Source organism: Microcaecilia unicolor, chromosome 4 (genome assembly GCF_901765095.1).
Source record: "Microcaecilia unicolor chromosome 4, aMicUni1.1, whole genome shotgun sequence".
Taxonomy (NCBI): domain Eukaryota; kingdom Metazoa; phylum Chordata; class Amphibia; order Gymnophiona; family Siphonopidae; genus Microcaecilia; species Microcaecilia unicolor.
In genome coordinates, this window is record NC_044034.1 from 4,767,259 (window position 1) to 4,792,119 (window position 24,861).

Below are 24,861 nucleotides of genomic sequence, written 5' to 3' on the forward strand. Positions count from 1 at the left end.
TCAAAGAAGTTTTAAGTTTATCTTCCGCTGATCTTTGCGGTTTAGAATTGCTTTTCCCAGCTTTACAAGATCTTCACCAAAAAGAATAATCAGATGAGATTTGGAGGTCTTATCTACAGACCAGTTCCATATCTAGAGAAGCCTATGCGAAGATATCGCTAAAGCCATCTCTCGAGCAGAAGTTCTGTTGAAATCATAAAGAGCATCTACTGTGCAGCCCAAACTTCTTTCAATACTAAAAGAATCTGAGGAATCCTCTTCTGGATCCTCTAAAGCAGTGGTTTTCAACCCAGTCCTCAGGGACCACCTGGCCAGTCAGGTTTTCAGGATATCCACAATGAACATACATGAAAGGGATTTGTATACTAACAAAGCACTGCATGCAAATCTCTCTCATGTAAACTCACCACGGACATCCTGAAAAACCAACTGGGGGTCCCTGAGGTCTGGGTAAAACCACTACTCTAAAGAATCTGCACCCTGCGGAACAAAAAGGAGAGAGACTCTCACTATGAGCAAACTGCCACTTGAATACTAAGACCCCAAAAATCAAAAATTTGCTTAAGGAGGGGTTCCAGCTTTCAATCTTGAAGATCCTTCAGAGCCATACCAGCTTTCAATCCTGAAGATCTTTCTACTACTACTTCTACTTATCATTTCTAGATGTACGCAGCGCTGTACACTTGAACATGAAGAGACAGTCCCTGCTCGACAGAGCTTACAATCTAATTAGGACAGACAAACAGGACAAATAAGAGATAAGGGAATATTAAAGTGAGGATGATAAAATAAGTGTTCTGAACTACTACAGAGTGCCACGTTGTCTGTTACAGATTGCATTAATCTTATAGAGTGTCTAAAAGAAACTTTTGTTCAGTTTAGGGACAACACATCAAATGACTTTGATAAAGTTCTTAAATTAACAGAGGATCTCATGAAGAAATATGATATTGAAAAGTGGGATGTTTCTTCCTCTCGAAAGACAAAGCTACCTATAAAGTTTGGTGATTCATTGGTTTTTTTCCACTTTGGGTAAATCTTCTTCTGTGCACAGCAATGAAGATTTGAGACATCTGTGGAATGAGATTATTGACTGCCAGCTAAGTGAACTGAATAATCGTTTTCAAGATGATGCTTATGGAACAGTGGCGTAGCTACGTGGGGCCTGAGGGGGCCGAGGCCCCCGCAGATTCACCCCAGGACCCCCCTCCCGGCGAACCCGCCCACGCCGCCGCCTACCTTTACTTTTGCTGGCGGGGGATCCCACTCCCCGCCAGCCGACGTCTTCTCACTCCTTCCTGCTCTTCAATTTGTTTGCTGACGTCCTGCACGTAATTGTACGTGCAGGACGTCAGACTCAGAGAACTTCTCTGCCACATTATCTCTGCAGTTCTAAACAGATCACAATTCAACACACACAAAAACATAAAGACCTTCCCTATCCTACCCCATCCATCCCAGCAGCCTGGCATCAGCTTTTCCCTTCGATAATCTCTATCCATCCCCATAGCTCAGCATCAGCCCTTCCCTTCTCTACCTTACCCCCCCCCCCTCCCCATCCATCCCTGTAGCCCAGTATCAATCCTTCCCTTCCCCACCATCCATCCCATAGCTAAACATCAGCTCTATCCTTCATCCCACTCCTCCCTGTAACCTAGCATCAGCCCTACCCACCCCCTATGGAATTAAATTTTAAAAAACCTTTTATTCTGCACGCACCGGTCCACCCAGAGAAAACCGCCGGTGCCTACACTTTTTTTTAAACTAGGCACTGCAGAGACCATCCCCACCCAAAAACCCACTAAAATGAGAGAGAGACAACTTTTTTTAAAATTTATTGTTGGGGAATTTTGGGGTGGGGATGGGGTCCTCAGTGCCCCAGGCACCGACACGTCTACCCCCCCCCCCCATCCAGAAGCCCACTACCAGACCACAGCCATCATTTTGATTACAAAAGAATAATCAAAATGCTGGCAGGTCATGGTGGTGGGCTTTGGGGTGGGCTCTTCACTGCAGGGCAAAAAAAGGTATATTTTAATCATTAAATATATACATTTTTTGCCCTAGGCCAGTGATGGGCAACCTTTTGAGCTTGATATGTCAAAATTCACCAAAAAACCGAGCATAACTCGGGTGGTGTGTCACTTCGAGAAAAAAACCATAATTTCGCGATATTTATAGTTTAAATAACAAAAATGTATAATTGTAATATATAACTGTATTTAATAAACCAAAACTAATTATTTAACTTACCTGCTTAGTGACTTCTTTGTTCATCTGTCAGTCGGTTTCTTTTGTTGGTCTTGATATTATTTAACTTGTGTGGGGTGCCGTGAACTAAGATAAGTGAGGGGGAGGGGGAATTCTTTAACTAATCTGCCTATTAGTGACTTTTTTGTTGCTGAATTTCATTGGCTAAATCTTCAATTGAAGGTTGGTATTTTGTACACTTCAAGCCCAAGCAAGCGCTACTAACTTCATCTTTCAATCTGTTTCTTTTGTTGGTTTTGATATTATTTAACGCTGAGAATAAGGTTTCACAAAAGTACGTAGAGGGAAAAATTGTGAGTAAAGCCATTGCTATATTTTTCAGGGTGCTAAAAGTGTCTGGTAATCGGATCCAGGCACTCCAAATTTCCTGGTAACTCAGATATTCTCTTAATAATTGCATCTTTATTCTGCATATCGTGAAATAGAACTGGTGCACATCTTAGGAGAGTTTCTTTAATAAATCCTCCCTCACTGAGTGCTTTTCCATGCTGAGCTATGGAGTGAGCAATGCTCAAACTTGCAGATGTTAAATTTGTAGAACCTTTTACAAATGTAAGGATGGAATTAGATTGGCTCTTATAAAAGTGTAGCTGCCTGGAAATGTATTCCTTCCTTTCATCCTCACTTTTTTTCAGGAGCTGGGAATGATTAGTTTCAAAATGTCTATTTATATTCCACGTTCTGCTTACTACCGTTTCAGTACATAGAACGCAAAATGATGTGCCATTTTTTTCTATAATGCCATACATCTCGGTCCATGTCTCTTGAAAGGCTTGGCTACTGCTACTACCACTTCCTTTACTTAACCTTGTTTTTTTATTTTTTGGGTTCTCCATCAGGGGGGCAGTGACAGAAGATAGAATTATAGATAGCCTGTTAGCCCTGCAGGCAATTAGGGGTTAACTAGCCTAACTGACCACCTTATGTAAATTAAGATGGCTGCCGCTATTTCTAATGGCGGGAAACGGCACCCATAGCACATGCCCTCGCCTCTCCCAGCCTCCCCCTCACCTATCTCAGTAATGATGGTCAATTAGAAATCCACGACACCCCAGAACAGTAGATTGGATGATGGTTGCTGTGGTTATGTGGTAATGGCGATCACAGGGCCCCCAGAGATGCGTCCCCCACGGCATTCCGCTGCTCTCTGCTCCGCCGGCCGGAAGTGAGGTCAAAGATCCCCTAACGGCCGTGCAGGAGCCGGGGCAGAGGGAGCAGCAGGGAGGGAACAAGCGGAGGACTCGGAGCCAATAGGAGCGCACACGGCACCCCCCCAGCGGGTAAACATGCACCGGGGGGGGGGGGGTGATTTTGCCGGGGGGGGGGAGGTTGCGCTGCACCTGGGGGGGGGGCGCATCGGTGATCTGCCCCGGGGAACGCCGCTGCTTCTCTGTATGCGGCCGCGTGTCACCGAAAATGGCTAAGCGTGTCAGTACTGACACGCGTGTCATAGGTTCGCCATCAGGGCCCTAGGCAGTGAAGTGCTTACTCCACCCAGAAATTCCACAACAATAAATTTTAATAGTGCCCAGGCCTCTGCTAGACTTAATTAAAAAAAAAAATTACATGATGATTATGATGAAAAGAAAAAAGCATTTATAATTTTATTACCTGCTGGCTGCTGCTGGGCTGGGCTGTTGGCAGCAGGAAGCTGCTTACCTTGGCAGTAAAGTTATAGAGATACTGCTGAAACTTGACTCTGGAGTGATCTCTCGAACTTCCAGACAGTTCCCCCAAGCCAAATCCCACATCCAGGCAGGGCCAGGCTGAGGCTCCCCTGGCACCTGCGTGCGTGCACGTGCGCATGTCCAGTCATTAGCGCAGCCCGCTGCTACCGCCGCGTAGGATGGCTGGAAATTGGAATCATGGGAAACTAGGACGCGCTGCCTGCACGGCCCTGCAGTGCATTCTGGAAGGTAGGCGCCGGTGGGCTGATGTTTGGAGCCTGCCCTGGAGACCCGAGCGGATGCCCGGATGCCCGCGCGACGTGGTACGCTAGTGTCGCTGCTGTGTTTGTGCGCTTGAGTGGTGGTGGACGGGCGGGCGGGCAGCGGGCCTGAGCGAAATCGGGCTGGCTTCTGCCGTTCGTTGTGCCGTACTGCTGCTGCAAAAAGGAAAAATATTATGCGCTTCGGTTGGTGGGCCTGGGCCGAAATTGGGCGGGCCTGGGCCCACCCAGGCCCACCCGTAGCTACGCCCCTGAATGCAGGGTGTAAACTTTTAATCGAGCTAAAAGCAGTATATGCAGATTAAGCAGAGCAAAGCGGAGCAAACTGTTATTTTGGTTATTTTGGAGTTCACCGTGGGAGTGAGCAGGTTCTTAGCTGTATTCTGTGTTAGTCCCCGACGTCGGCCATGAGGTGGTCTCCGGTATGCTCAGGCGGGTGGGTGCCAGTCGGCAGTGGTGGATGGCGATCGCGAAGTGTGCCTCGATGGTTGACCGGCAACCGTGCCTGGCCAGTTGTGACGGGGATGAGCTCGGGGGGAGAAAAGCCGTCCACGAGGGGTTCTCCGGTAAGCTCTGGAGGGCGGGTGCCGGTCGTCGGTGGCGGAGGCTGGTCACGAGGTGGGCAATCAGTTGCTGTGGCGTTCGGCGGTGGAAGCTCAGCACTGTGTTCTTTCGTCGCCGCCGTTCGGAGCGATGACAGAGGCAGGCGGAGAATTCCCACCTTTAGTAGGCCTGGCGAATTCAGCTAGTTCCTCGTCTGGATCTGTGCGGTGGGTTTGGTAGGCCGGGTCTGCTTCTTCCTTCCAGCCCTGGTCCATTTTCAGGATGTCCCGTTTTTTCCCCGGCCGGGGAAAAAGGCGCTTGGCATTCACAGGGATGAGCTGTGCTAGCCACAGGACATCCATGTCGGAGAAGTTTGGTTTCCTACCCCTTACAGCCATTACCTCTCCGCCAGTTGTGGACATGCGCATGCCACGCATATATATACACATGTGGAAGACGTACGCTGTTCAACCAAGTGTTATGACGTGTCTAATGACAGCTCTGGCCTCTACGACTGCTCTGACCATACGTTTAACATGGCGCGGTAAATGATTTGGTCTAACCATCGGTATTGTTAGTGCATTCCAAATCGTTCACATTACAAGGCTATTTACTCTTTTGTATTCCGTTTTCGTTAGCTGCTTGCTTCGTCGGAAAAAGGCCTTTAATGCATGCAACGGTTAGGTATTTCCTACGTTAAAGGGTTGTTAGAGGGTTGGTAATGTTTAGTGCATCTAGCCCTGAAAGGGGTAGGGATTAAATGGGTCTCAGGGTAATTGCCCTTCCTCTGCCCCACTTTTGCAAAAGCTGCCCCCAGGCTCCAGGTTACACACAGGAAACGTCATGGGAAGAGGTCACTGCTGTTCTCCCTGCAGCTCCCAGACCCCTGGGTCTCTGTAGCTGGGAAAAAAAGGGAGGAACTAGGAGACAGGAAGGAGGGCAGACAGCCCTGGTGTCTTCAAATTACACAAAGTCCCTGACAAAGATCCTGTTCCACACAGACACTCCCTTGAAACAGAAATTTGAATTCTTAGTCTCATTTCCTGTAAGAAGCATGGCTGCAGCAAACCTTGCTGAGAGTCTGCAAGATGAAGCTTCTTGTTCTATCTGTCTGGATTATTTCACAGATCCAGTGACCATAGACTGTGGACACAACTTCTGCTGCTCCTGTATCACTCAGAGCTGGGAGGGGAGGGACACAGACTTCCCCTGTCCCCAGTGCAGGGCAATGTCTCCGCAGAGAAACCTCAGACCTAACAGGCAGCTGGCAAATATGACAGAAATGGTGAAAAATCTCAGTCAGACTTCAGTGAGACCAAAAGAGGAGAATTTGTGTGAGGAACATGAAGAGAAACTGAAGTTGTTTTGTGAAGAGGATCAGAGAGCAATCTGTGTGGTGTGTGACAGATCCAGGGATCACAGATCTCACACCGTGATCCCTATAGAGGAGGCTGTGCAGGAATACAAGGTATGTGTCAGTTTCTTTATTATAACAGTGTGTCCTGGAGTCACAGATATCACACTCTGATCCCCCTAGTGGAGGAGTAGCCTAGTGGTTAGTGCAGCTGACTTTGATCCTGGGGAACTGGGCTCAATTCCCACTGTAGCCCCTTGTGACTCTGGGCAAGTCACTTAACCCTCTATTGCCCCAAGTACAAATAAGTACCAGAATATACTAGTGGCATTCCTAGGGGGGCGGACACCCGGGGCGGCGTCCCGACCCCCGGGTGCAGCGCCTCCTCCCCGAGGCAGTGCGGACCCCCCCGTGCAAAAGAGCCCCCCCCCCCGGGTGCATGCCACTGGGGGGGGGGGGTGCCGCAGCGCGCACCTGCTGCGAGTTTACTAACTTTTCTCGTTCGCTGCAGCTCCCTCTGCCCCGGAACAGGAAGTAACCTGTTCCGGGGCAGAGTGAGCTGCAGCGAACGAGAGAAGTTAGCGAACTCTCGCAGCAGGCGCGCGCCGCGGCACCCCCCAGCAGCGTGCACCCGGGGCGGACCACCCCCCCCGCCCCCCCCCCCCTTGGTATGCCACTGGAATATACTATGTAAACTGCTTTGAATGCAGTTGCAAAAACCACAGAAAGGTGGCAGATCAAGTCCCATTTCCCTTTCCTCCATAGTGGAGGCTGTGTAGGAATCCAAGGTGTGTGTCAGTATCTTTAGTATCACAGTGTGTGTCCTGGGGTCACAAATCTCATCCCATGAACTCTATAGAGGAAGCTGAGAGAGGAAGGTGTGTGTATTTAATGATATTACTGAAAATTTACCTTTTCATTCCCATAAAACTAAACGGAGTTGAATTAGTGTTTTGAAGCATATGAGTAGTAAGATCAATCATCAAAACTTGAACCCTGGCTGCTGTGTATTCAGGCATCTTCCATATACATTCAGGGGTCAATATTCAGCCTGTGAGTTGTGGCTCCCAGAAGGAATACAGGTATTGCCAATACTCCATGCTGTACCCAAGAACCTAAACAGATGATAATAATGAATAATCTTATTGAATTACCCCCTCGTAATGCTGTTTCATCTTGTCTTACATTTCCCTATCTGTAGGAATGTGATATATAAAACAATTCACTCTGCTAATTTCTCCTATCAAAGCACCAAAATTCTCTTCCTAAATCAATCAAGTTTACAGCTGATTACCTAACTTTTACAAGTCTTCTAAAAACACATTTCTTCAGTTTGGCCTTTCTGAATACAAAGAACTCTTTTCTTAATCTCGTTTCCCACCTAGTCCTGCGTAATTATGCTCTCACCTATCCACCCTTGAGATAGTCTAAATCCCTGGTTAGGACACCTTGTTCATGGTTCAGTTTACCTGGTTAGATATGGGGGGGGGGGGCACTGGAACTGAATATCACTGGTACCCACATATCTCTCAGTTCCACCCTGACTGCCCCCAAATCACCCCTCCCTCCACTGTCTGGACAGAACTTTTGCCAATATTCAGTGGCACTGTTGGGTTAAGTGCTGTTTAATATTGGCTCATGGCCAGTTCAGCACGATTTAACCAGGCAGGAGCCTATCCTGCCTGGTTATATCACTTTGAATATTGGCCCATCAGAATTCTGTTATTTCAAAGAAACGATCTAAATTGGAAGGGACATCTCACATTTACAGTCAAGTCTGAAATTGTGGTTATAAAAATAATCACATGCTAATCAATGATGTTTAATGTTCACAGGAAAAACTTAAAATGCACCTGGAGCCTTTGAGAAAGGATCTGGAAGATCTTCTGAAGTTTACATCTACTGAAGAGAAGAAAGCTGAAGAGCTGAAGGTGGGTGTCTGTGTCTCCTTCTGAGCCAGTTTCTGTAGGGTTTTTGTTCCTTTCAGTACTTCAATCCCATAAATCACCTGAATAAGAGAATAATAGACTTCAGTCTGCTTCGTTACTTATAGTATGGAAACTATTGGTTCCTTATTGGCTGAGAACAGGCAGATTCTGAATCCGTATGTGGAACAAAGGAAAATTGTGACATTGTATTTCTTGCAGAAAGGTAGTGTGATGTGGGTTGCAAAATGGGAAAGGAGAACTGGGCTCAGGCTTGAGGCAGTCCAGCAGTGTTTGTCTCCACCACCCTCTTTGTGAAAAAGTAGTTCTTAACGTTACTCCTAAGTCAATCACCTTGTAACCTCAATTCATGTCGTCTAGGTCTACCATCTCTGGAAAAGATTTGTTTGCATATTAATACCTTTCAAGTATTTAAATGTCTGTATTATATCTCCTAATTCCCTCTTTTCCTCAAAGGTAAACTTATTCAGTTCATCAGAACTAGAGTAAATGAACTGAGGTTACAGGGTGTTCGACTTAGGAGTAACATCAGGAAGTACTTTTTCACGGTGAGGGTGGCGGAGACACAAAAAAAAGGTAATAAACAAACTACGTGCAGGACATCAGACTCACAGAAACAGACGCCTGCGCAGCCTTCTACATGGAATCTCCAATAGTATCTCTTTTATTTTTGTTACATTTGTACCCTGCGCTTTCCCACTCATGGCAGGCTCTATGCGGCTTACATGGGGCAATGGAGGGTTAAGTGACTTGCCCAGAGTCACAAGGAGCTGCCTGTGCCTGAAGTGGGAATCCAACTCAGTTCCCCAGGACCAAAGTCCACCACCCTAACCACTAGGCCACTCATCCACTGTTGCTACTATTTGAGATTCTACATGGAATGTTGCTAGCAACATTCCATGTAGAAGTCGGCCCTTGCAGATCACCAATGCTTCTGTGAGTCTACTCATGGCAGGCTCAATGCGGCTACATATACAGGTACTTATTGGTACCTGGGGCAATGGAGGGTTAAGTGACTTGCCCAGAGTCACAAGGAGCTGCCTGTGCCTGAAGTGGGAATCAAACTCAGTTCCTCAGAGTCCACCACCCTAACCACTAGGCCACTCCTCTATTCCTATTGTTAGTAATATGTAGTTTATCCGTAAAATCGAGCGTGGTACCGGAAGATTGGAGGGTGGCCAATGTAATGCCGAATTTAAAAAAAGGTTCCAGAGGAGATCATGGAAATTATAAACCGGTGAGTCTGACGTTGGTGTCGGGCAAAATGGTGGAGACTATTATTAAGAACAAAATTACAGAGCATTAATGAGACAAAGTCAACATGGATTTAGTGAAGGGAAATCTTGCCTTTCCAATCTACTACATTTCTTTGAAGGGGTGAACAAACATGTGGCAAGATTGTGGGGTAGGAACGAGAAGGAAGCTGGGGCTAAATACTAGAAGGAGAATGAGAAGAATGAGATGCTAATGAACACAGAGGAAGGGAGAGAATGGGGAGATGCAGGGGGTAGATGATGGGGAAGTGTGAAATGGAGGCTGCTTGTGGTAAGGGGTAAGAGCAGGAGAGGACGGAGAACCCTCTTCTGCTCATTTAGAAACAATATGGGGGCAACAGTGGTACCTGGATGGGTACAGTGCACATGAGGAGAGAGGCAGAGGGAGTTGGTGGGCAGGGGATGGAGGAGATTGTGAAAGGGGGAAAAGCTTCTGAGTATGAAGAGTGGGTGGTGAGAGGAGGAAGTGCTGTACCAGAGCCACCACTGAGAGGAGGGTAATGGAGCCACTGCAACAAAATCACTCTAGTGGTACTGAGAATTCTCTCTCCTTGTTTAATCCAGAGTGAGACACAGATCAAACGACAGAAAGTGGAGTCTGAGTTTGAGGAGTTACAACAGTTTCTGAATAAGGAGAAGCAGATCCTTCTCTCGAGACTGCAGGAGGAAGAGAAGAAGATTCTCCAGAGAATCAGGGAAAATGTGACCCAGCTAGAACAGCAAAGCTTCACCCTCAAGCAGCTGATCTCCGAGATAGAAGAGAAAAGTCAGCAGCTGGCCACCGAGTTACTGAAGGTGAGATTAGCAAATCTATTTCTAAGGAGGTTACAGATCTTCCAGGAGGAATCAGGGAATTCAAGTAGCAGATCAAAATATCTTACATAAGGGCTGATTTTTCAGCCAGCAGCTGCACTTACCAAATCAGAGCTTTTAAAATAATTTCATGGGTCTTAAATGGCCAAATCCTCCTGCTCTGAAGAAGGTGTAAATTGCTGTATGTGCTCTACACAAGTCATATGTTTTTAATGATCTATATTTGAGTCATTGAGTGAAAAGGTACCAAACATGGGTTACAAATAATAGAGACAAAGGCTATAAAAGTTTGGAAGGGTAAATTGGGCAACTTTCATTTTTGAAAGTTTTGTGTACTGTAGGGTCAGTAGAGAGGGATTATGAAACTGTTTCACAACGTTGATGTTTTTCATGTTCTACAGCCTAAAAACTGTGGGTAAACATTTCTCATTTTTTAAAGACGTAGTTAGTCCATTCCTGAGGCTGAAATTTTGAAGGATTATACAGTTGATATCCCTCTGGTAGAAATAAGTCATTTACCCCACTTTTTTGATACCTTTTCACCCAGATATCACAACTACACCTCTGCCCAAACCAGGCTCTTGAGAGCCTCTACATGCAGATCACGGATCAGAGCCACTAAGTAGGTTTCAGTACTGTGCCCCATCCAAAAGTCTGATTGATTGGCATGAAGGACGTGTGTTTTATCTAAATACTTGAAAAGTTGCCCAAGTATCAATTACAACTTAGGAGATAAATGGTAGGTTTGAAACAGGCTGATACACTTGTTTCCATAATGAGTTTGGGTGTTTCTTATAGATTTTTAGATGCTGATCATAGAAATGGCATCAAAATTTTGTAGCTGTTATGTGATTGAGCAGAACTGTGAGTAGAGTATCCTAATGTATAATGTGTTCTCATAAACTGTGAAATCTAACTAGAAATATTCTCTCTTTCATTTCCTTTTAGGATGTGAAGGATGCCCTGAGCAGGTACAAGTTAGTTTTCTGTCCTTCTCTATGTGGCTGGATGGATTTTGAGTGAGAAAGAAGGGAATTATTTGATTGGTGAAAGGGAGAGGAGTAGCCTAATGGTTAGTGTAGTGGGCTTTGATCCTGGCAACCTGGGTTCAAGTCCCACTGCAGCTGCTTGTGACCTTGGGCAAATCACTTAACCTTCCATTACCCCAGATACAAAAAAAAAAAACTCCGATTGTGAGCCCCCTAGGGACAGAGAAAGTACCTGTATATAATGTGTACAGTGCTGCGTATGTCAAGTAGTGCTATAGAAATGATTAGTAGTAGACATGGAATTGAGAATGGGAGAAAGGAAGGTGGGATTAAGTGAGGAGAGGAAGCACTGAGAAATGAGGGGAAGAGATGGAGGATGGGGAGGAGAATTACAGATCTATCTTCCCTTCCCTCTGATTCTCCCACCAACCTCCCTGTCCTCACCTATTTGGCCCTCCACGAATCCTCTCTTCATTCCCCACCAAACTCCACCCTGTGAATCTCCTTTCCGCCTCTACTCTGCCAGTTGTGCTGCCCCTCAACCCTAGTGCAGAAGGAGTTGCTGGCGATGGTCTCTGCTCTGACGCTGTCCATAACAAAGTAATTCTATAAAAATGTGTTAATATTTCTTTGGAGGGTGAGTAAACATGTGGATAATGGTGAGCCAGTTGATACTGTTTATCTGGATTTTCAGAAGACATTTGATAAAGTTCCCCATGAATTTCTCCTGAGGAAACTCAAAAGTCATAGGATGGGATACAGTGTCGTATTGTGGATTATAAGAACATAAGAGTAACCATACTGGGTCAGACCAATGGTCCATCTAGCCCAGTGGCCCATCCAGGTCACAAGTACCTGGCAGAAACCCAAATCGTGGCAACACTCCATGCTACAAATCCCAGGGCAAGCAGTTGCTTCCCATGTCTGCCACAATAGCAGACTATGGGCTTTGCCTCCACGAATTTGTCCAAACCTAGATACGCTAACCACTGTTACCACATCCTCTAGCAAAGAGTTCCAGAGCACAACTATTTGTTGAGTAAAATAATATTTCCTCCTATTTGTTTTAAAAGTATTTCCATGTAACTTCCTCGACTGTCCCTTAGTCTTTGTACTTTTGGAACGAGTAAAAATTGATTTACTTCTACTCATTCTAAAGCACTCAGGATTTTATAGACCTCAATCATATCTCCCCTTATCCGTCTCTTTTCCAAGCTGAAGAGCCCCAACCTCTTTAGCCTTTCCTCAGACGAGAGGAGTTCCATCCCCTTTATCATTTTGGTTGTTCTTCTTTGAACCTTTTCTAATTCCGCTATTGGCTCATTTTCAAAACAGAAAAACATCTAAAAAGTGGCATAAAGCAGCATTTGGATCTTTTTCTCACAAAAACACCCAAATCAGTATTTTCAAAACCTATTTTTAGACGTTTTTCTATGAAATCTGTCAGAAGTGTGTCCACATCTCAATGGATGTGTCAGGGGCTTGTTCAGGCTGGGACTTGTGCGTTCTTAAGACATAAGACGTTTTTCAGCCATAATGGAACAAAATAAAAACACCCAGGTCTAAGAAGCTTTGAGCTAGACCTGTTTTCATAACGAATAAAGCACAAAAAAGTGCCCTAAATACCCAGATGACCACTGGAGGGAATCAGAGATGTCCTCCCCTAATTCCCCCAGTGGTCACTAACTCCCTCCCACCCCCCAAAATGTGATAAAAAATATTACTTGCCGGTCTCTATGCCAGCCTCAGATGTTATATTCCTGTCCATTAGAACAGCATGCAGGTCCCTGGAATAGTCTAGTGGCTCAACCTCTGGGGAATTGAAGGAGACACAGGGGGAGCTCGGGGTTGGCGTGACAGCTCGGTGGGGAATCTTTCTCCATCGGGCACAAGGGCTCACATCTCCACTTGACCTTCCTGACAGCATGCAGGTCCCTGGAATAGTCTAGTGGCTCAACCTCTGGGGAATGGAAGGAGACACAGGGGGAGCTCGGGGTTGGCCGACAGCTCGGTGGGGAATCTTTCTCCATCGGGCACAAGGGCTCACATCTCCACTTGACCTTCCTGATAGCATGCAGGTCCCTGGAGTGGTGGGTGCAGTGCACTGCCGACAGGTGGACCCAGGCTCCTACCTCCCCCTACCTGTTACACTTCTGGACGAAACTGTAAGCCCTCCAAAACTCACCAGAAACCCACAAAAAGGTGGCCCCTTCACCCGTAAAAGCTGTGGTAGTGCTGTACAGGTGGGGGTTTTGGGGGGGCTCAGCAGACAAGGTAAGGGACCAATGCCTTGCCTCACCCTTTGCCTGGAACAATCTTCCTCAACCCCTACGCCAAGCCCCCTCCCTACCCATTTTCAAATCTCTGCTTAAAACTCACCTCTTCAATGCTGCTTTCGGCACCCAACCTTTTGTGAATTATAGTATTCCCTATCAGACGGACTCTATACTCTATACTTGTTTTTAGATTGTACACCTGTCTTTTAGATTGTCTTTTAGATTGTAAGCTCCTTGAGCAGGGACTGTCCTTCTATGTTAAATTATACAGCACTGCGTAACCCTGGTAGCGCTTTAGAAATGTCAAGTAGTAGTAGTAAGGGACCAATGGTGAGATGTGTACCTGAGAGCCAGTGGCGTACCGAGGGCGGGGCGGTCTGCCCTGGGTGCACGCTGCTGGAGGGGTGCAGAGAGCAGCCTCATGCCTGTCGTCTCCGCTGGTTCCCTGCTCCCTCTGCCCCGGAACAGGTTACTTATCTACAATGACACCCAGATCTTTTTCTTGAGCGCTGACCCCCAAGATGGACCCTAGCATCAACTAACTATGATTCGAACTATTCTTTCCAATGTGCATCACTTAGCATTCGTCCACATTAGATTTCATCTGCCATCTGGACGCCCAGTCTTCCAATTTCCTCAGATCTTCCTAAAATATTTCACAGTCCACATGTGTTTTAACAACTTTGAATAGTTTTGTATCCTTTACTAATTTGATCACCTGACTTGTCATTCCAATTTGTATATCATTTATAAATATGTTAAATAGTACCGGTCCCAGTACAGATCCCTGCGGCACTCCACTGTTCACCCTCCTCCACTGAGAGAAATGACCATTTATTCCTACCCTCTGTTTTCTGTCCAATAACTATGAAGAGAGGCTGAGAAGGCTAGGGCTTTTCAGCTTGGAGAAGAGACGGCTGAGGGGAGATATGATAGAAGTGTATAAAATAATGAGTGGAATGGATCGGGTGGATGTGAAGCGACTGTTCACGCTATCCAAAAATACTAGGACTAGAGGGCATGAGTTGAAGCTACAGTGTGGTAAATTTAAAACGAATCGGAGAAAATTTTTCTTCACCCAACGTGTAATTAGACTCTGGAATTCATTGCCGGAGAACGTGGTACGGGCGGTTAGCTTGACGGAGTTTAAAAAGGGGTTAGATAGATTCCTAAAGGTAAAGTCCATAGACCGCTATTAAATGGACTGGAAAAATTCCTCATTTTTAGGTATAACTTGTCTGGAATGTTTTTACGTTTGGGGAGCGTGCCAGGTGCCCTTGACCTGGATTGGCCACTGTCGGTGACAGGATGCTGGGCTAGATGGACCTTTGGTCTTTCCCAGTATGGCACTACTTATGTACTTATGTACTTATGTAACCAATTCCTAATCTACACTGGTTAAAGATAGAAAACAGAGTAGGATTAAATGGTCAATATTCTCAATGGAGAAGGGTAAATAATGATAATGAGGTTCCTCAGGGTCTGTGCTGGGACCTCTACTTTTTAACTTGGTCATAAATGATTTAGAAATGGGAATAATAAGTGAGGTGATTAAATTTGCTGAGGACTTAAGTTATTCAAAGTTCTTAAAACACAAGAGGATTGTGAAAAATTGCAAGAGGACCTTAGACAACTGGGAGACCAAATCCAAGTGGCAGATGACATTTAGATCTAGATTCTATAAATCTAAAACATCTAAGTGAAAAATGCACAAAATCAAGCCATTAGGACATATGTGGGCGAGTTCTTGGTAAGTTTTGGAGGGCTGATTCTGCAGTGCGCATAACAGAAAAGGTGTCAAACTCACCCGAGAGCCACATCAGAACCAGGGAAAGGCTGTCAGAAGATAGAACACAGTCTGCTGTCATGGAGGTGGGTACGGCATTTGAGGCTGGCATAGAGACTGGCAAAAAAGGTTTTTAGTTTAATTTTTTTAGTATGGGAGGGGGTTGGTGACCACTGGGTGAGTATAGGGAGGTCATCCCCCATTCCCTCCAGTGGTCATCTGGTGAGTTGGGGCACCTTTTTGAGGCTTGGTTGTGAAAATAAAAGGATCAAGTAAACCCGGCAAAATACTGCTTTACGCCGGTTTTTTTTCCATTATCCGCAAAATCTGGCCATCTGGTAGCCACGCCCATGCCCCGCCTTCACTTCGCCGCCAACACGCCCCTTTGAAGTTTCACCGGCGAGGCGATGGGAAAGCGGCGATGCTGTCAAAAAAGCAGCTTTCGATTAAACCGATTTCACCGCTTTTCCGAGATCGCTGACCATCTCCTGATTTATGTCAGAAGATGGCTGGCGATCACTTTTTAAAATAAGCCTGATAGTAGTTATTAAATGTTGTTAACTCGCGACAGGATTGTGAAAAATTACAGAAGGAGCTTTCGAGTCTTGGAGACTGGGCGGCTAATTGGCAGATGACGTTTAATGTGAGCAAGTGCAAGGTGATGCATGTGGGGAAAAAAGAACCCGAATTATAGCTACGTCATGCAAGGTTCCACGTTAGACCAAGAAAGGGATCTGGGTGTCGTTGTCGATAATACACTGAAACCTTCTGCTCAGTGTGCTTCTGCGGCTAGGAAACCCACCAGAAAACTACTGTACACCTATATGTGTCACCTATATGTAGGTACAGTAGGCTTTTGGTAAGTTTTGGAGGGCTGTCACTTTCCACCACAAGTGTAACAGATAGAGTGAGATATGGGCCTGTCTCTGACCACTAGGCTACTCCAGGGATCTGCTTGCGGCTATGTACTGTTTATTTTGGGTGGTGGGAGGGGGTCAGTGACCACTAGGGGAGTAAGGGGGGGGGGGGGTCATGCCTTAATCCCTTCAGTAGTCATTTGGTCATTTAAGGCACCTTGTTGTGACTTAGTTGTGATAAAAACAAAACATCTAAATTGTAGCCCTGGATGGTAAAATTATGTATAATCATACCTGATAATTTTCTTTCCATTAATCATAGCTGATCAATCCATAGACTGGTGGGTTGTGTCCATCTACCAGCAGGTGGAGATAGAGAGCAAACTTTTGCCTCCCTATATGTGGTCATGTGCTGCCGGAAACTCCTCAGTATGTCGATATCAAAGCTCCATCCGCAGGACTCAGCACTTAGAGAATTACACCCACGAAGGGACACTCTGCCCAGCTCACCACCGCCGAAACGGGGGAGGGGAATTAACCCAGCTCATCCCCACACAAGTGGGGGAGGGGAATCCGTCCAGCTCATCCCCGCGGAGCGGGGGAGGGACACCACACCCGCCGATGCGGGGGGATCTGGCTTATCCTGCAACCGCAACCGCGGGAGGAGCTGACTGACCCTAACACCGCCGAAGCGGGAGGGGTACAAAACTGCCCTACAGCCGCACGAAGCGGGAGGGAGTGCCGGCAGAATTTTAAGTCTCAATCCAGCCCCGTAAAACGGAGGGGAGAGGAATGCAGCAGCTCACTGTAACACAAACTCGTCTTAACTCTTGAAGAATCCAAGCGAAAAAACTTGAACACGAAGTCTTTCTGAAGTAACTGAAGACTAAACTTGAACCTGAAATGCAACCAGAATAAAAACAATACAGATATCTGGGAGGGGCTATGGATTGATCAGCTATGATTAATGGAAAGAAAATTATCAGGTATGATTATACATAATTTTACCTTCCATATCATCAAGCTGATCAATCCATAGACTGGTGGGATGTACCGAAGCAGTACTCACCCAGGGCGGGACATAGAAATCCCTGACCGCAACACTGAAGCTCCAAACCGGGCCTCCGCCCGAGCAGCCACAGTCAAGCGGTAATGCTTGGAGAATGTATGGGCCGAAGCCCAAGTTGCCGCCTTGCATATCTCTTCCAAGGAGACGGAACCGGCCTCTGCCATCGAGGCCGCCTGAGCTCTTGTAGAGTGAGCCTTCAGCTGGATAGGCGGCACCTTCCCCGCGGCCACATAAGCCGCTGCCATGGCTTCCTTGACCCATCTTGCCACTGTAGGCTTAGCAGCCTGCAGACCCCTACGAGGACCTGTATACAGGACAAACAGATGATCCGATTTCCGGAAATCATTGGTCACTTCCAAGTATCTGATGATGACTCGTCTCACATCCAGATATTTAAGAGCAGAGTACTCCTCTGGGTAGTCCTCCCTACGAAAGGAAGGGAGACATAGCTGCTGATTCACATGGAAGCGAGAAACAATCTTGGGCAGGAAGGAAGGCACTGTGCGAATAGTCACTCCTGCCTCAGTGAACTGTAGAAAAGGCTCTCGACATGAGAGCGCCTGGAGCTCGGAAACTCTTCTGGCTGAAGTGATAGCCACCAAAAAGACTGCTTTTAACGTCAGGTCTTTCAGAGATGCCCTTGACAAGGGTTCAAACGGCGGCTTCTGCAATGCTCTTAGCACCAGGTTGAGATTCCACGCAGGCACCACTGAGTGCAGAGGAGGGCGCAGGTGATTAACCCCCTTGAGAAAGCGCACCACATCTGGCTGCGAAGCCAGGGAAGCACCCTTCAGGCGGCCCCTGAAGCAAGCCAGAGCCGCTACCTGGACCTTAAGGGAACTGAGCGACAGGCCTTTGTCCAGACCTTCTTGCAGGAACACCAACACTGAAGAAATTGGAGCAGTGAAAGGAGAAAGAGAGCCTGCTTCACACCACGCTGCAAAGATACGCCAAACCCTGGCGTAAGCAGTAGAAGTAGAGCGTTTCCTCGCTCTCAGCATAGTGGCGATGACCTTGTCTGAGAAGCCCTTCTTCCTCAGACGCTGCCGCTCAATAGCCAGGCCGTAAGACCAAAGGGGGAGGGATCCTCCATCACCACGGGACCCTGATGTAACAGGCCCTGCTCCACTGGCAGCCGCAGAGGATCGTCGACTGAGAGCCTGATCAAGTCCGCATACCAGGGACGCCTGGGCCAATCCGGACCCACCAGGATTATCCTGCCGGGATGCTTTGCCACCCGGTCTAGTACCCTGCCCAACATGGGCCAGGGCGGGAACACATAGAGAAGCTCTTGTGTCGGCCACTGTTGGAGAAGAGCATCTACTCCCAGGGATCGAGGGTCCCGTCCTCTGCTGAAGAAGCGCGGCACTTGGCAATTGGCCGATGACGCCATCAGATCTAGGCTCGGCTGGCCCCAGCGCTTCGTGATGTCCAAGAACGCCTGAGCAGATAGCTGCCACTCTCCGGGCTCCAAGGTATGGCGACTGAGAAAGTCCGCCTTGACATTCATGACTCCGGCAATGTGGGCCGCTGACAGCTGTTCCAGGTTCGCTTCCGCCCACTGGCATAGACTCATAGCTTCCTTGGCTAGAGGGGCGCTCTTGGTACCTCCCTGGCGGTTGACATAGGCCACAGCCGTGGCATTGTCCGACAGGACCCGTACAGGCTTCAACACCAGTACCGGGATGAACTCCAAAAGCGCCAACCGAATGGCTCTGAGTTCCAGGAGGTTGATAGACCACTTTGCCTCTGCAGGAGACCAGAGCCCCTGCGCTGTCCTTCCCAAGCAGTGGGCTCCCCAGCCCGATAACGAGGCGTCCGTCGTGACGACAATCCACTCTGGGGACACCAGAGGCATTCCCGCAGACAACTTGTCTGTCTGCATCCACCAGCTCAGCGCCTTGCGCACTGCTGGATCCAAGGGAAGACGCACCGCATAATCCTCCGACATCGGAGTCCAGCGCTGCAGCAGAGAGTGTTGTAGTGGTCTCATATGAGCCCTGGCCCAGGGCACTACTTCCATCGTGGCCGTCATAGAGCCCAACAGCTGCACATAGTCCCAAGCCCGAAGAGGAGAGGCTACTAGGAACTGGTCCACCTGAGCCTGAAGCTTGACAATCCGATTGTCTGGCAGGAACACTCTGCCCACTTGGGTGTCGAATCGAACTCCCAGATACTCCAGGGACTGAGTCGGGCGCAGCTGGCTCTTCTCCCAGTTGATGATCCATCCCAGGGAGCGCAAAAGAGCAACTACCCGGTCCACAGCTTTGCCGCACTCTGCATAAGAGGGGGCTCGGATCAACCAGTCGTCCAGATAAGGATGGACTTGTACTCCTTCCTTTCGCAGGAAGGCTGCTATGACCACCATTACCTTGGAAAAGGTCCGCGGAGCAGTAGCCAACCCGAACGGGAGGGCTCTGAACTGGAAGTGTCGGCCCAAGACTGCAAAACGCAGAAAGCGTTGATGAGGAGGCCAGATGGGAATATGCAGGTACGCTTCCTTGATGTCCAAGGATGCCAGGTACTCCCCTGCCTTCACTGCCGCTATAACAGAGCGGAGAGTCTCCATGCGAAAGTGCCGCACTTTCAAGGCCCGATTGACCCCTTTGAGGTCGAGGATAGGCCGGACAGAACCTCCTTTCTTTGGTACCACAAAGTAAATGGAGTAACGCCCCTTGCCAAGCTGACTTTCTGGCACCGGAACGACCGCACCCAGGCGGATCAGATTGTCCAAAGTCTGCTGCACTGCCACAGCTTTGACCGGAGACTTGCAGGGAGAGAGTACAAACCCGTCTCTTAAGGGTCGGCAGAACTCTAGCTTGTAGCCGTCTCTGACGACTTCCAGCACCCAAGCGTCTGAAGTTATTGTGGTCCACTCGCCCAGAAACGAGGACAGCCGTCCTCCAATCTGCACTGGGGCGTGGACCAATACCCCGTCATTGGGTACGAGACCCTGGGGGAGGACCGGAGGCAGCACCTCCGGGACGGCGGTCTCTGCGAAAGGAATGCTGCTTGGGGGAGAAATTCCTCTTAAAGGAAGAGGGGGCAGAAGCACCCGACCTGCCCGGGCGGTACCGCCGGGCTTCCTGAAACCGTCCTCTGGAGGTACCGGGACGAGCACTAGCCCGAGCCCTGACCTCCGGTAACTTCTTGCCCTTAGACGTGCCGAGATCAGTCACGATTTTGTCCAGCTCGACCCCAAAGAGCAGCTTGCCTTTAAAAGGCAATCTAGCCAGGCGGGATTTTGAGGCGTGGTCAGCAGACCAATGTTTCAGCCAAAGCCACCGCCGCGCAGAGACAGTCTGAGCCATGCCTTTAGCTGAGGCTCTCAAGACATCATACAGCAAGTCTGCCAAATAGGCTAAGCCCGATTCCAGGGCTGGCCAATCATCCCTCAAGGAATGATCCGAGGGGAAAGCCCGCTGCACCATAGTCAGGCACGCCCTGGCCACATAGGAGCCGCAAACTGAGGCCTGCAAACTTAAAGCAGCCGCCTCAAAGGACGACCTTAAGGCCGCCTCCAGTCTCCTGTCTTGGGCGTCCTTTAGGGCCGTGCCACCTTCCACCGGCAACGCCGTTTTCTTAGTCACCGCAGTGATTAAAGAATCCACGGTAGGCCACAGATAGGCCTCACGTTCACTCACAGCCAAAGGATAGAGGCGAGACATAGCCCTAGCCACTTTAAGGCTCGCTTCTGGGACATCCCATTGAGCCGAAATTAAGGTGTGCATGGCATCATGCACGTGGAAGGTTCTAGGCGGGCGCTTCGTCCCCAGCATAATGGCAGAGCCAACAGGGGCTGAGGGAAAGACGTCCTCCGGAGAGGATATCTTCAAAGTGTCCATGGCCTGTAACAACAGGTTGGGCAAATCCTCCGGGCGAAAAAGCCGCGCTGCAGAGGGGTCATCCGCTCCATCCGAGCGGGGATCTGTCTCCTCCAAGGAATCCGCAAAGGACCGTTGGGAGACCTCAGACACGCTGCCCTCATCTACATCGGAGGAGACAAATTCCTCCAAGGCCTGGGAATCAACCCGAGGGCGTTTACCTCTGGGAACCTCAACCTCTTTACCAGAGGAGGGAGCGGGGGCAGCGTTGTGCATGAGGAAGGCCCGATGCAGCAGCAAAACAAACTCGGGGGAGAAACCCCCCAGACTGTGCACTTCCGCAGCCTGGGCAACCGCCCTAGGCGCGCTCTCAACCGGCGCTCGCAACAGCGGGGGAGAGACATGCTGCGCATCCAAAATGGCGGCCGGCGCGAAACTCCGCGAAGGAGCCGCGCGGGAAGAACGGCTCTTAACTTTAGCCGCTTCTGTGCCGTCGCCCAAATTAAGGGCGTTCATGGCATTAATGTCTCCAACCTCAAGGGCGGCCCAAGAAGAAGCCGTCCGAGCCGCGTGGCCGGCCAAGATGGCGGAGGCGAGGAGCGGGGGATGAGCGTTTATGGCGGGAAAAACCGCCACGCCGGAGGAAGGACCGGGACATGCATCGGTCGCGAAACTGTCACCCACCAAGGGCGAATCCGGCTTGAAGACCCCCGCATCCCCTCTAGAAGCGCTCGAGCGACCCGGGGAGCGACCCTTTGCGCCCTCGCCCTCCGACGCCATGTGCCACGAGGAGAAGAATCGGGGAACCCCCGCCTGCTATAAAAAGGTAAAATTACCTGCTGTCCGCTCCGAGTCGTAACGACCTGGTGTCTCAGTGAGTAGCTGCAATAGACGCTTAAATAAACGTCGAAATAAACGCCTTTAAGGCCGTTCAAAATTTTTTTTTTTTTTTTTTTTAACGGAGCCAGCGGGAGGGGGGAGAAAAGGAGGGACCTGGCACCACCAGGTTTGCACTTGCTCAAAAGAGCCCTCAACCCCAGGCACTCAACAAAACCTAAAAATTAGGCTTGGAGGCCTAGCCAGAGCTGCTGCTGTGTGTGACCACCACCTGCTGAGATAGAGAACATACTGAGGAGTTTCCGGCAGCACATGACCACATATAGGGAGGCAAAAGTTTGCTCTCTATCTCCACCTGCTGGTAGATGGACACAACCCACCAGTCTATGGATTGATCAGCTTGATGATATGGAAATTTTTGTTTTGTTCCATTGTGGCAGAAAAACATCCGAGTATTAGGAAAGCCTAAATCCCACCCCTAACACACTTCCTTGCGTAGCAAAATGTTTACAAAATAGGTTTCAAAACAGCCACTTTTTGACTGTTTTCCTATTTCAAAAATCAGTCCCATAATCACAGAAAACTGAGTGTTCATGGTATATTTCATTCCTTCCACTCTCTATCCCCTGGGTGTGAACATCTCCCAGAATAATCCCAGTGACTTTCTAACCCATAGGTGTCAGAAAATGAAGTTTCCAAAACCGGAGGCTGTTTCTACTAATCTGAAAATGGATTTCCAACTGAGCTACCCACAGCAGCTGAAGAAATGGATTACAAAATTTGAAGGTGAGGAATTGATCTCTTTAATTTGGTTTGTCCTCTTTTCAAATGCTCTGGATGATTCCACTAAAAATGTGCAGAAATGAAAGTATAAATCTGAGATTTTCAGTGCTGGGCTGTACCAAGATACTGAGTATATGGATATACATTGACTGGCAATATTCTGATGGGTACCGAATAATAACCCAGATAAAGTTATCACATCCCTTTTGTTGTCCTAACTTTATCCAGATAGTTACCCAGTTACTAGACTGAATCTTGGCACTAATGAGGTAACTTCTGACTCTTCCGATTCTGAACCTCCAAACCATCCTGGCACTGTGTCGATAATGCCAAGACAGATTGTCCAAATTTCAGCGCTATTATTGACCCTGAGATTAGCAAGTTTATTGTGGGCAGTGGAAGGATAGACTGGTCAGAGTTGTTGCAGTATAGTGATGGGGTAACGTACCAAGAAACTATTATCTATTAGTGAAAATCTGAGAGAATTCTGACCACAGACAGAAAGACTGAACATCTCGGTAGGTGGAGTCCATAAGCCCCATCCAGTCTGCCCATCTCACTTTCCACAGATCTTCAACCATCATTTTGCAAACCCTGAGAGATTCTTTTGTCTTCCACAGATCCACCTTCCTTTCCATGAAAAACTATTTCCTCAGCTTGGTTTATCTTTATGCTTATTAACATTTTTTATACCGCTTAACTTTCACATACTCTTACTGCCACAGGACACTTTTTCCCGCGCCTTGGTAAAAGGAGGGTGAATGTTGAAAATCAGTGATAAAGAGTAACTAGAGCACCAGAGTGAATAAAGTGTAAAGAAAGTGATCAAAATTAACTGAAGCGCCAGAGTAATTCATGTGTGAAAAATGAAAAGAAGCCGTCACAAACCTTTAAAAAGAGTATGAAGAAATCTCGGTGCTATAAAACAAATTAGACCACACTGGCTTTACTTGCCGCACGGCCATTTCCTGCAGGAAAGAAAGATTAACCCTTTTACACCAGCTTGGTAAAAGAGGTCCTTTATGAACAACCAAATCAAACAATACTTGCAGATGGTCGCGCCAAAATCATGCTTGGGGCTGGTTACATAGCTAAGTGGAAATGGCGCTTCAAATAAGACAAATAGTACATCAGATGGAATTGACAGAGACATCCTATATAATAATTCTCACCTCCAACGTTCTAACGTGCCTGGTACCATGGCTCCCTCGGAGGTGGTCTGCTAGGCAGTTTAGAATGCACTGACGTCAGTGATGTCACTGACAGCTGATTCCAAGGCAAGGGGATGGAGTAGTGAAACACGCGGAGCGTGTTTCCCTACTCCTTCCCCTGCCTGGGAAACAGCTGTCAGTGTCCTCCCCCCCTCGGCGCAACACCCAAGCCCCTACCCTGCAAAACCGCGAGCCAGGCAGGGGGAGGAGTACGCGGCTCCGTAGACAGCCATCTGGCATTGGCTGTCATCACTGCAGCTGCTCCTCCTCTCCCCTCCACCTCACTGCCCCTGCAGGAAGACCCCGGAGGAGCGCAGCGACGTCAGAGGGGAGAGGAGGAGCGGCTGCAGAGATGACAGCCAATGCCAGATGGCTGTCTACGGAGCCGTGTTTCAGGTTAAAATCTTTTTTTGGCTTTTTTCTTTTTATACCAGCCGCTGCTGCTCCACAGGAGAAGCAGAAGCAGCCGGACAGCGTTAGCATTGGCGGCTGCGGGTGGCGAGGGGGTTGATGTGCCTGAGGGGGGGTAAGGGCTTGGGTGATGCGCTGGGGGAGGTAGGGGTTTGGGTGATGCGCCGAGGGGGGAGGGGAGGGTCGCTGGACATGGGTGGCTGGAGGGGGGCAGGGGGAGAAGAAGGTCGCTGGACATGGATGGCTGTGGGGGGGGCAGGGAAGAGGGAGGTGGGGAGGGGGTCCTGAGACCAGATGGGTGGCTGCAAGGGGGCAGGGGAGAGGAGGGTCGCTGGACATGGGTAGCTGCAGGAGGAGAGGAGGGTTGCTGGACATGGGTGGCTGCAGGGGGAGAGGAGAGTCGCTGGACATGGGTGGCTGCAGGGGGAGAGGAGGGTCGCTGGACATGGGTGGCTGCAGGGGGAACAGGGGAGAGAGGAGGGCCGCTGCACATGCGTGGCTGCAGGGGCAGAGGAGGGTTGGTGGGGAGGGGGTCCTGAGACCAGATGGGTGGCTGCAGGGGGGGCAGGGGGGGCAGGGGAGACAGGAAGGACGCTGCAGGGGGGGGGATTACCTTGCTAGCGCCCGTTTCTTTGCCTACCGAAACGGGCCTTTTATACTAGTTACAAA

The 24,861-nt window shown here is 48.6% G+C and overlaps 2 protein-coding genes across 3 annotated transcripts in view; both read left to right on the forward strand.

Annotated features, from left to right (window-relative positions):
• LOC115468254 (E3 ubiquitin-protein ligase TRIM39-like) overlaps positions 1-24,861 on the forward strand; it is an 872,633-nt gene that overhangs the window by 785,954 nt on the left and 61,818 nt on the right. The window lies entirely within an intron of this gene.
• Positions 1-24,861, forward strand: part of LOC115468250 (E3 ubiquitin-protein ligase TRIM39-like) — a 340,997-nt gene that overhangs the window by 272,227 nt on the left and 43,909 nt on the right. The window contains exons 1-5 of one of the 2 annotated variants that reach the window (XM_030199799.1): positions 5,808-6,230; positions 7,952-8,047; positions 9,901-10,131; positions 11,098-11,120; positions 22,464-22,573. In XM_030199799.1, the coding sequence (XP_030055659.1) occupies positions 5,817-6,230; positions 7,952-8,047; positions 9,901-10,131; positions 11,098-11,120; positions 22,464-22,573 (874 nt within the window). In that variant the 5' untranslated portion in view covers positions 5,808-5,816. Of the gene's footprint in view, positions 1-5,807; positions 6,231-7,951; positions 8,048-9,900; positions 10,132-11,097; positions 11,121-22,463; positions 22,574-24,861 lie in introns of those variants that run through there. The other variant, XM_030199798.1, reaches the window with a different exon arrangement.